Consider the following 12,511-nt stretch of genomic DNA (forward strand, 5'->3'; position numbering starts at 1 on the left):
AATCTGTCACAAATGTGTAAATCGAACCATTACACTAATTAAAAAATAAGATTGTGGATGAAGAAACTTGACTCCAATCATTTAATTTAGTATGTTCAATGAAATCTTGATAAATATGTGCTGTATTTACAAATAATGCATAAAGAAACATTGAGATTCATTGAGATCAACTAATCATGGTTAGATTAGGACTAAAAACTGTGGTTATGTCTAGTACTAATATCACAAAAACAGTCTGTTTACAAATCGAGAGAGAGAGAGCGAAAGAGAGAGAATTATTATCCATTATGTCTGTCAACTTGTTCCTAGTGACAGACTTGTGTTTAACTGCTGGGTGAATTGAACTGTCTGCTCTAAGGGATTCATCATGCCAGGCGACACAGCAACACAACTGTGAGCTACTATGTCAGCCAGTCAATTTATACTGAAACCACTGATAACTCATGTGTCAAGTCCTGCTCACTGTCAACATGTCAAGATTACTCAGATCCACAAATCACTAATCCATGTTGACATGACACCTGTTTAGCTACATTACTAAATATCAGCCTGTTAGCTTTTGAGAACATTTTGTCACAGACTGTTCTTGTTCTCAAAATGCATAAGATAATCACTGACCCGGTTTTGCCCTCATACTCTGAGAATGACCATATGCAGATCATGGACATTAATTCTGTCAGAAAGGATTGAAGTCACTCACCGAATATCCCCGACTAGAGAATGAACTCTGTGGAAAGGAAGGATAATGTTAATGAGCAAGGGCTTATGATAGATTCTGATAAATGCCTTCTGTAATCACTCAATATGATGTTGTTTGCACACAAACATCCATTTATCCAGACAACACTGCTCATACCGCACTATGGTGTTCTTTGGAGTTGCTTCTCTGAGGCATGCCCTGTGTTTTGGTGACTTCAGCTCTGTCTTGCCTTCCCAGAAGCCCCTTCACCTGAGGGACAGACCAATTATCTTCCGTTCTTTGAGTTCAGGGTTATCTACATAACATTGAATTGGTAGACAGTGAATGTATCAACCCAGAAGAGAATCTGGACCACCAGAGGGCACTGTCGTATTACAGACATCAGTGAGTGATCACACATCAGTGAGGACATCAATTTCAATGACACAGTTAACCTGATTTAAAACAAGCAGAGATGATGTCCAGACTCATTGACTGACCGTGATGGGCAATTAGCACTAGGCCTGGGTCTGGCCCATCTGAGAGCCGGAGGCAACATGAATGCAGGTATACAGCGCATACATAAATAGGCGCACGCACACATAAACGCATGCACACACACACACGGATAAACGCGTGCACGCACAAATGCACACACACACACACACACATACCATTGTGTTGGAATGGAAATCTTGAATGACAGATCCATGCAGCATAATGCATATTCAAATATTGATTCAGGAAAGAACAAGAGAGAAATTATATTGACTGAAAGCTTAGCACGTAGTGATGATGACACAGGAACAGTATGAAAAAAATGTATGCACTCACTAACTGTAAGTTGCTCTGGATAAGAGCGTCTGCTAAATGACTAAAATGTAAAATGTATTGATCTGAGGTTTGATGGTTTAAAGCTACCGTTCCATTGCATTCAGCCCGTTCCCGTAGTGTTGGCTGCTACACTTCACTGCTTTGACAGTCCAGCCCAGGACACTGCCTTCTTCTGTGTGTGTGTTAGTGTAAAAACGATTCACTTAAATAGCATAGATGGTGTTTCACAGTGGCCGTGAACATGTCAAACATGCATCCTCCAGCAAAAGTCTCATGACTTGATTTAACACAGCCAGTGTGCTGTGTCAATGTGCAATGAGCTGCAGCAAAATACATGCTCTTTCTGGTGATCAGGTGAAACAGAAGAGAGGATGTTATCTGAGGTCCCTCTACTTCCTAGAGAGCACTCTAGAGGTTGCTTCAATGACACAATTTAACTGCTCTTGATTGAATCAAGTGTGCGTAGGTTTCATCCATTTCGTAGAGTAGATACCATCTACATACAGTGTGCTTAGATAAACAGTAAATTCAAGGAACAAAAGACACTTTGAAACAAACCCGATAATAGCTCTCTTCTGTATTGCATCGGAGGCTTCCATCCAACATACTGTTTTGCATACTGTTCAGTAGCGGAAACATCCACAAGCCAGGGGATATCTAGGCAATACCTTACAACAGGGATGTAGCTCAGTTGGTAGAGCATGGTGTTTGCAACGCCAGGGTTGTGGGTTCGATAAAAATAATGTATGCGCTAACTGTAAGTCGCTCTGGATAAGAGCGTCTGCTAAATAACTAAAATGTAAATGTAAGTAGTATGTGGTCTACACAAACAGATAAGGGTAGGGGAACTGGTTAGGCCAGGGACTGATATGGAAGCGGGCCTGTGTGTGTGTGTGCCTGGTGTGCTCTCTGTTACAAACACAGACATATCGTTGGCTGAGGAGGAAGCTCTTCACAAAGCACCTTATCTCATCACATATCTTTATTGGCCCTTGTTTCCTGTGTGGCTCCCCCCTGACTTCCTGCACAACAGACAGGCTTGTGCAAGGCAATTACTAGACCAGGATGGGAACCTTCGGAAATAAACCTGATAACAGAGTTCATTGACTGGCTGGTGCCAACAATTAACACCTAATGATGGAGACAGTTGTTTAAAACTGACAGAAACAGGATCGCCATTAGAAAAATAAAACTGTGGGATTGAAAGGGGATGACGTGAAACAGGAAGAAAGAACTCAAAATAAAACAAGCCTAGATTCTAAGTTACGCAAACAACCAAAAAGAATACATCCGCTGTAAGACCTCATTACTTCACTGGGCAAAACCCCCACACATGTGGACACACACATTACCAGGTAGACAGGTTTTGGTTTGTAGGAGAGCATATTCATTCAAAATATAATGAAGGTTAATACCACAGATCCAAAGGCTACCTGCTTGTTCTTCTTTGAGTTGTTTTTCACCTTCCCCCGCTCCTTCTCTCCATCCTGCTCATGTTCAAAGTCAGCTCCATTGTCAGTGAATCCATTCACAGGGATCTCAGCCCTCTCAGAAGCCTTTTGTTTCTTCAGCATCCGGCTCTCCCACTTCTTCTTACCCTCCTGCGACCTCAGGCTCTTTGTGGTCTTCCTCAGAGCCACCTACGAGAGAGCAAACACAAAAGAGGCTTAATATCTACAGCACAGAAAGAAAGAGACCTTGGTGTGGATGATGATAATGCTTAGACTGAATCAATATGACAAGGTGGCAAGGGAATCCTTGCTAAAACCTCAAAAAATTAAATAAAAACCAATCTTAAAGACAAAGAGAATAGAAATAAAACCAAAGCTCATGATGCTTTGGTTTGTGTATTGAGGTCATATCCAATCTGGTCTCAGAGCATTTCATATTATGTTGTACTTAAATCTGAGACACTCCATTTGGTATTATATGTTACGTTTCGTATGGTATGTATTAATTTGTGTATGTCCATCACCCATTTTTAATTATATGTTATGAATTACAATTTGTATTATATGTTAGGATTTGCAAAACGTACAATATGTTACACATTTGCAAACATACTATATGTTACGAATTTGCAAAACATATGATATGTTTACGAATTCTAGCTAGGTAGCTAACGTTAGCTAGCTGGCTAATGTTAGCTAGGCTAGGGGTTAGGGTTAGGGGTTAGGGTTAAGGTTAGGGTTAAGTTTAGGAGTTAGGTTAAAGGGTTAAGGTTAGGGTAAGGGTTAGCTAAAAGGGTTAAGGGTTAGGGTTAGCTAACATGCTAAGTAGTTGCAAAGTAGCTAAAATGTAGTAAGTAGTTGAAAAGTTGCTAATTAGCTAAAGTTATCCATGATGAGATTCGAACTCGCAACCTTTGGGTTGCTAGACTACTTTCGATTTTGCCTTAAGTAACCATCTGTCTTATGTAACCATATAAAATGTAACATATCATACTACTTTGAGTGTCCCAGATTTATGTTTACTATGTTATGTCTAGTATATGAGACCAGGCTGTCATATCCTATGAGTCAGGCCTGTGAGACTAGAATGTGGGCGGCCAGCTGCTGCCCATTGTCAGGCTGTGGATGTGGGGTCTGGTAGTCCGAGCTAAATGCCCTGTGCCCGGACTAACACCAGTGGCCTGGGGGGAGGTGAGAGGAGGGGGGGTTGCCTATGGCGTTGATACACATGCCATCAAGCACAGTGGAGGCAAGCAATAAACATGAACAAGAATCACTTACGGGTAATCTAAGACACAGATGTCTATGACAACTTGGAAAGGAGCAACGCAATAAATAAACCCCTACGCTGGTGGCTTTTAGGGATTAGTTTTTTATTATAAATTTTTTTCCCACCTTTATTTAACCAGGTAAGCCAGTTGAGAACAAGTTCTCATTTACAACTGCGACCTGGCCAAGATAAAGCAAAGCAGTGCGATAAAAACAACAACACAGAGTTACATATGGCGTAAACAAAACATAAAGTCAAAAATACAAACAGAAAATATATATACAGTGTGTGTGAATGTAGTAAGTTATGGAGGTAAGGCAATAAATAAGCCATAGTGCAAAATAGTTACAATTTCGTATTAACACTGGAATGATAGATGTGCAAAAGATGATGTGCAAATAGAGATACTGGGGTGCAAATGAGCAAAATAAATAACAATATGGGGATGAGGTAGTTGGGTGGGCTAATTTCAGAATGGCTGTGTACAGGTGCAGTGATCGGTAAGGTGCTCTGACAACTGACGCTTAAAGTTAGTGAGGGAGATAAGAGTCTCCAGCTTCAGAGATTTTTGCAGTTCGTTCCAGTCATTGGCAGCAGAGAACTGGAAGGAATGGCGGCCAAAGGAGGTGTTGGCTTTGGGGATGACCAGTGAGATATACCTGCTGGAGCGCAGACTACGGGTGGGTGTTGCTATGGTGACCAGTGAACTAAGGTAAGATGGGGATTTGCCTAGCAGTGATTTATAGATGACCTGGAGCCAGTGGGTTTGGCGACGAATATGTAGTGAGGGCCAGCCAACGAGAGCATACAGGTCACAATGGTGGGTAGTATATGGGGCATTGGTGACAAAACGGATAGCACTGTGATAGACTACATCCAATTTGCTGAGTAGAGTGTTGGAGGCTATTTTGTAAATGACATCGCCGAAGTCAAGGATCGGTAGGATAGTCAGTTTTACGAGGGCATGTTTGGCAGCACGAGTGAAGGAGGCTTTGTTGCGAAATAGGAAGCCGATTCTAGATCTAACTTTTGATTGGAGATGCTTAATGTGAGTCTGGAAGGAGAGTTTACGGTCTAACCAGACACCTAGGTATTTGTAGTTGTCCACATACTCTAGGTCAGACCCGCCGAGAGTAGTGATTCTAGTCGGGTGGGCGGGTGCAAGCAGCGTTCGGTTGAAGAGCATGCATTTAGTTTTACTAGTGTTTAAGAGTAGTTGGAGGCTACGGAAGGAGTGTTTTATGGCGTTGAAGCTCGTTTGGAGGTTTGTTAACACAGTGTCCAATGAAGGGCCAGATGTATACAAAATGGTGTCGTCCGCATAGAGGTGGATCCGAGCTTCACCAGCAGCAAGAGCAACATCATTGATATATACGGAGAATAGAGTCGGCCCGAGAATTGAACCCTGTGGCACCCCCATTGAGACGGCCAGAGGTCCAGACAACAGGCCCTCCGATTTGACACATTGAACTCTATCTGAGTAGTAGTTGGTGAACCAGGTGAGGCAGTCATTAGAGAAACCAAGGCTATTTAGTCTGCCAATAAGAATGCGGTGGTTGACAGAGTCGAAAGCCTTGGCCAGGTCGATGAAGACGGCTGCGCAGTACTGTCTTTTATCGATCGCGGTTATAATATCGTTTAGGACCTTGAGCGTGGCTGAGGTGCACCCATGACCAGCTCGGAAACCGGATTGCATAGCGGAGAAGGTATGGTGGGATTCGAAATGGTCGGTGATCTGTTTGTTAACTTGGCTTTCAAATACTTTCGAAAGGCAGGGCAGGATGGATATAGGTCTGTAACAGTTTGGATCTAGAGTGTCACCCCCTTTGAAGAGGCAGCTTTCCAATCTCTGGGGATCTCAGACGTTACAAAAGAGAGGTTGAACAGGCTAGAAATAGGGGTTGCGACAATTTCGGCGGCTAATTTTAGAAAGAAAGGGTCCAGATTGTCTAGCCCAGCTGATTTGTAGGGGTCCAGATTTTTCAGCTCTTTCAGAACATCAGCTGTCTGAATTTGTGTGAAGGAGAAGCGGGGGGGGGGGGGGGGGGGGGGGCATGGGCAAGTTGCAGCGGAGGGTGCAGAGCTGGTGGCCGGGGTAGTGGTAGCCAGGTGGAAAGCATGGCCAGCCGTAGCAAAATCTTTGTTGAAATTCTCGATTATTGTAGATTTATCGGTGGTGACAGTGTTTCCTAGCCCCAGTGCAGTGGGCAGTTGGGAGGAGGTGCTCTTATTTTCCATGGACTTTACAGTGTCCCAGAACTTTTTGGAGTTAGTGCTACAGGATGCAAATTTCTGTTTGAAAAAGCTAGCCTTTGCTTTCCTAACTGATTGTGTATATTGGTTCCTGACTTCCCTGAAAAGTTGCATATCGCGGGGGCTGTTCGATGCTAATGCAGTACGCCACAGTTGTTCAATGGAAACTAACTAATCTCACTTACCCAACGAGTGTGAACTGTGAGCATTCCCTGCTGAGCGTCCCCCCTGCCTACAGCTTCAGCTATCCATGAAAACAACTGATCTAATGGTACAAGTGTAAAGTGCTACCTTGAGTTAATCTCCAAAACCATTGCCATAGTGATATTAATATTCATGGTGCTGCTGAAAGACTAGCGGCGTGAGGTAAATTATGTCTTATTCTGTTTCTCCACCTCCCTGGACTGTTACACAGCCTGTCTGATCAAAACAATCACAGCTAGCTTGGCTCTGAATTAGCATCAGGTGTACACATCTGTGGAGAGGCAGGGGGAAAGGGGGAGAAAGGAGGAAGAGAGAAATATCCAAAACCAAATACCAAACAAGGGGTGAATGAGAGAGAGTGGGTGAAAATAATCTGGGGTAGATCCGTTTTGCCAACTACACTGTATAGAATAGGGTGAACCCAGCTAAATCCAGGTTTGCGGTGTGCATGGCTTTGAGAATAAACACTGGATCTAAGTCCCAGGTAAAGCCCAGCGGCTTACAAAGGATTCAGTGGATGGAATGCTCTCATCTAGTTCCACTATCACAGCTGTACCTCCATCCATTCACTCTCACCATCCATGAAGCCACCAGTGAATATGGCAGTAACATGCATGTTATAACACAGTCTATCCTCAATTAACAGAATACATGAGAATCAAGCTATTAACAGCTCATGTGCCACAGCCTCTGCAGTCAGACCTTACATATGAGCTCTCACTAGGCAGCTGAACACACCCTGGGCCTGGACTGCAAATGTTCCACAAAGGACATGAGATACAAGAGGCCAGAGAAACAAGGGGGGGATGTTATGCTATTCAAATCCAATTTGTGTCTGCGGGAAGACAGTGCAAAGGGCATACAATCAGCTAATGCCACAGTAAGTGCTGCTTCAGCCTCCATTAACTGCTCTGCAAAGGTGCAACACAAGTAGGGGTACAACAGAGAGTCAGTCAGTTATTTGTATAAAGCTAACAGCATCGGCTAACATGCCTTTATCAGAGTAATAGATACAGTGAGGGAAAAAAGTATTTGATCCCCTGCTGATTTTGTACGTTTGCCCACTGACAAAGAAATTATCAGTCTATAATTTTAATGGTAGGTTTATTTGAACAGTGAGAGACAGAATAACAACAAAAAGATCCAGAAAAACGCTTGTCAAAAATGTTATAAATTGATTTGCATTTTAATGAGGGAAATAAGTATTTGACCCCCTCTCAATCAAAAAGATTTCTGGCTCCCAGGTGTCTTTTATACAGGTAACGAGCTGAGATTAGGAGCACACTCTTAAAGGGAGTGCTCCTAATCTCAGCTTGTTACCTGTATAAAAGACACCTGTCCACAGAAGCAATCAATCAGATTCCAACCTCTCCACCATGGCCAAGACTAAAGAGCTCTCCATGGATGTCAGGGACAAGATTGTAAACCTACACAAGGCTGGAATGGGCTACAAGACCATCGCCAAGCAGCTTGGTGAGAAGGTGACAACAGTTGGTGCGATTATTCGCAAATGGAAGAAACACAAAATAACTGTCAATCTCCCTCGGCCTGGGGCTCCATGCAAGATCTCACCTCGTAGAGTTGCAATGATCATGAGAACGGTGAGGAATCAGCCCAGAACTACACGGGAGGACATATACATGCCCGTCTGAAGTTTGAATCATTCAGATGTTCATTGGCAGAGGAGAACTGGGTGAAAGTGTTGTGGTCAGATGAGACCAAAATCGAGCTCTTTGGCATCAACTCAACTCGCCGTGTTTGGAGGAGGAGGAATGCTGCCTATGACCCCAAGAACACCATCCCCACTGTCAAACATGGAGGTGGAAACATTATGCTTTGGGGGTCTTTTTCTGCTAAGGGGACAGGACAACTTCACCGCATCAAAGGGACGATGGACGGGGCCATGTACCGTCAAATCTTGGGTGAGATCCTCCTTCCCTCAGCCAGGGCATTGAAAATGGGTCGTGGATGGGTATTCCAGCATGACAATGACCCAAAACACACGGCCACGGCAACAAAGGAGTGGCTCAAGAAGAAGCACATTAATGTCCTGGAGTGGCCTAGCCAGTCTCCAGACCTTAATCCCATTGAAAATCTGTGGAGGGAGCTGAAGGTTCGAGTTGCCAAACATCAGCCTCGAAACCTTAATGACTTGGAGAAGATCTGCAAAGAGGAGTGGGACAGAATCCCTCCTAAGATGTGTGCAACCCTGGTGGCCAACTACAAGAAACATCTGACCTCTGTGATTGCCAACAGGGTTTTGCCACCAAGTACTAAGTCATGTTTTGCAGAGGGGTCAAATACTTATTTCCCTCATTAAAATGCAAATCAATTTATAACATTTTTGACATGCGCTTTTCTGGATTTTTTAGAGTTTGGAATCTGATTGATTGATTGCTTCTGTGGACAGGTGTATTTTATACAGGTAACAAACTGAGATTAGGAGCAATCCCTTTAAGAGTGTGCTCCTAATCTCAGCTCGTTACCTGTATAAAAGACACCTGGGAGCCAGAAATCTTTCTGATTGAGAGGGGGTCAAATACTTATTTCCCTCATTAAAATGCAAATCAATTTAGATTTTTTTGTTTGTTGTTATTCTGTCTCTCACTGTTCAAATAAACCTACCATTAAAATTATAGACTGATCATTTCTTTGTCAGTGGGCAAACGTACAAAATCAGCAGGGGATCAAATACTTTTTTCCCCTCACTGTAGCTAATATCAGAGAGCTAATTTCTCATGACAAGATATCGTACAAGACAGTAGCCTACAGCTCCACATAGAGATCCAGAAAGATCTGTTAGAGTGAAATATATTCCTTCCTATGCTCATTTATTAAAGCACTGTATGAGTGTGGACCCAGCAGATCTGATGTTCCTGGGTGTTGCGCCATTAGATACATGATGGATTCCTAAACTGTGTGTAAAGCTACAGGTCAACAGATAACACAGCTGCTGCTAATCTGTTAAACAGCTTAAGTCCTATAGAGACCTGAGGAGATCCAGTCATGGCTGTAGATAATCTGAATTGATATGCATGATTATTTATGTCTTTATCCTACTGACCATGACAGAGATAATACTGCAAACAGCCTATCCATAGATCAAGGTCTCCATTCATTCCCAGCTAGTGCTCTTTCTGTCATTCTGAACTGTTCGATCACAAGCAACTATAGGTTCACCTTAAATGCCCCTGACTTCTGTAGAGAGGCTGCAGATACAATAGGTTCATAATGACTGGATTATTTGAATGCTGAAATGGAGTTGGCGTGTCATTTCCCACAGTGTGTGACACACAAATACGTGGTAAAGGTAATTAGACACTTAACACTCTATTCCCATTACACGTTCTGCCTGTCCAACAGCCTGAGGTCACAGCAGGTCCTGCCACTGAATTACGGGAGCTGCACTGACTGGGCAATGAGTCGAGCAATCTATCCACCAGTAATGGACTTGAGACAAGTCATAAATAAACTCACACTGCCATGGCTCTGCCTTACAAATTTAAATGTGTACTTTGTTACATAAATGTGATAATTGTAATAAAACATACTGTAAATGTCACTTTTCTTGTCTCAACCTACAGTAATGATAAAGACGAGAGGGCTGAAAATGGAGCCAGTTTATTATCGCCTAGATTCATATGTAAACACTACAGTACATTCTGTCCACATAGCATAGTATCTAGACTATCTACAGTCCCTGGACAGCTGCTGTGTTCCATTCTTAGAGGAAGAAATTCCCCACATACCTGTGTGAAACGATGAGTGATTTCATCATGGAGCTTCTCTTTCTCTGTGCAGTACAGCGCAGCTACAACTTTTCTGCCCAGTATAGACCCATTCAAGGATACTCAGTGATTTTATAGACTGATGTTGTCATTCATAAGAGTGAGGTACAGTAAATCTGTCAATATCATCCATCATCAGAATCCTGTCTGATTTACTGTTCATCAACTCAATACGTTATCTGCACTGCCAGCCCAGGAAAATCAGATGGAGACAGTCTGACAAGTGATTATGATCAGAAGTTTGACTAGATGTTCGGCTGACAAAAGCTGATCTAGACAACAACATAACATCAGCAATTCTTGAGAGCCTCATTACATTCACTCTTCAGACAAGATTATTGATATTAATTTATTTTCATAAGTCTTATCTCAAAGTACTTATCACATGCTACTGTGGTAGAGGTTAAATCCTGGCAACAACATACACTGAGTGTGAAAAACAATTGGAATACCTGCTCGTTCCATGACATACTGTAGATTGACCAGGTGTCACTTGTTAAATCCACTTCAATCAGTGTAGATGAAGGAGAGGAGACAGGTTAAAGAAGGATTTTTAAGCCTTGAGATAACTGAGACATGGATTGTGTATGTGTGCCATTCAGAGGGTGAATGGGCAAGACAAAAGATTTAAGTGCCTTTAAACGGGGTATGGTAGTAGGTGCAAGGTGCACTGGTTTGAGTGTGCTAAGAACTGCAACGCTGCTGGGTTTTTCAAGCTCAACAGTTTCCCATGTGTATTAAGAATGGTCCACCACCCAAAGAACATCCAACCAACTTGACACAACTGTGGGAAGCATTGGAGTCAACGTGGGCCAGCATCCCTGTAGAACGCTTTTGACCCCTTGTAGAGTCCATGCCTTGACGAATTTAGGCTGTTCTGAGGGGAAAAGGGGGTGAAACTCAATATTAGGAAGGTGTTCCTAATGTTTTGTAAACTCAATGCATATTTTGGCAAAGATGACATGTAATAAAAAATGAATGTGCTATCGGCTGACGGCTGTATATAGTTGCTTGATTAATGCCCATGCTCCCCTCGCCTGCCAGGTACTAAAACAATTAGATTACACACCATCAGTAACTAATGAGGACTTTTCTTCAAAGAGCCTATTCACAGTGGCCTCCTGATATTACACTGGGATAATCTCCTCAGCTATGGGCATTGTAGTGGAACCCTAACCTAACTGCAAAGCAGTAGAGCTCAACATCCAACAGACACAGAGGGGAGGCCAAAAAGAAAGGGACAGAGATAGAAAGACAGTGTAAAACGAGAGTGTTGTTTGCACTGCCCCTGAATTGGAACTCTAAATTTGGAACTGTACCATATTTGGCAGAGAGCCCTACTTATCATGGCTAAATAGTAATCTATCCACAAAATGGGGCCAACAGTCACTATTAAGCCAATGGATTGAGGTCATGCAGTAGCAGCACATTCTACATCAGGGCCAGCCCTAGCCTTCGCGGCAAAACATTTTAGTGGCCCCCCTTTTGGCGGCGGTGAGCAAATTTGAAGTTTTAAAGTTAATTTCCTGCAATTCTACACATTTTGCCAATGGGCGGAGAGAAAATGTTGCAGTTTTTTTAAAGCAACTTTTCTGCAATTCTACACATTTTGCCATGGGTGGAGAAAATAAATTAAGCAATTTAGAACAAGTTTCATGCAATTATACAAAGTTTGCCATGACTTATACCTTGTTAATGTAATATCTGAGTGAGAATGACTAACAAAATCAATGGGGGCCCCCGGGAGGTCAGGGCCACTGGGCACGTGCCCTACGTGCCAGGGTAGGTATTCGGCTACAAGTTTAGATAGCTGAATCAAAAAATTGGTAGCTGACATGTCTAATTGAGTGACTGTCAGTGACTGACATAACAAGAGAAAAACTGCTGATGCACAACCACATTTCGAAATTGCACTTGGTGTATTCTACGATTCTTAAACTCAATAGTAAGTTGAGACCCCTACTGAGTTCCTTTAAAAAAAAAAATGTTGTTTTAATAACAAATATATGCCTGGGGCCAGCCCTGTTCTACA

General features: G+C 42.7%; 1 protein-coding gene across 1 annotated transcript in view; it reads right to left on the reverse strand.

The window, feature by feature from the left end:
• LOC311136022 (autism susceptibility gene 2 protein homolog) overlaps nt 1–12,511 on the reverse strand; it is a 41,486-nt gene that overhangs the window by 21,682 nt on the left and 7,293 nt on the right. Inside the window, exons 2-4 of the mRNA XM_084170085.1 lie at nt 2,947–3,153; nt 857–949; nt 701–727 (exon numbers count right to left, since the gene is read on the reverse strand). Of these exons, the coding sequence (XP_084026211.1) occupies nt 701–727; nt 857–949; nt 2,947–3,153 (327 nt within the window). The remainder of the gene's footprint in view (nt 1–700; nt 728–856; nt 950–2,946; nt 3,154–12,511) is intronic.

This window comes from Coregonus lavaretus (assembly GCF_964263955.1).
Source record: "Coregonus lavaretus genome assembly, chromosome: 10".
Lineage (NCBI taxonomy): Eukaryota > Metazoa > Chordata > Actinopteri > Salmoniformes > Salmonidae > Coregonus > Coregonus lavaretus.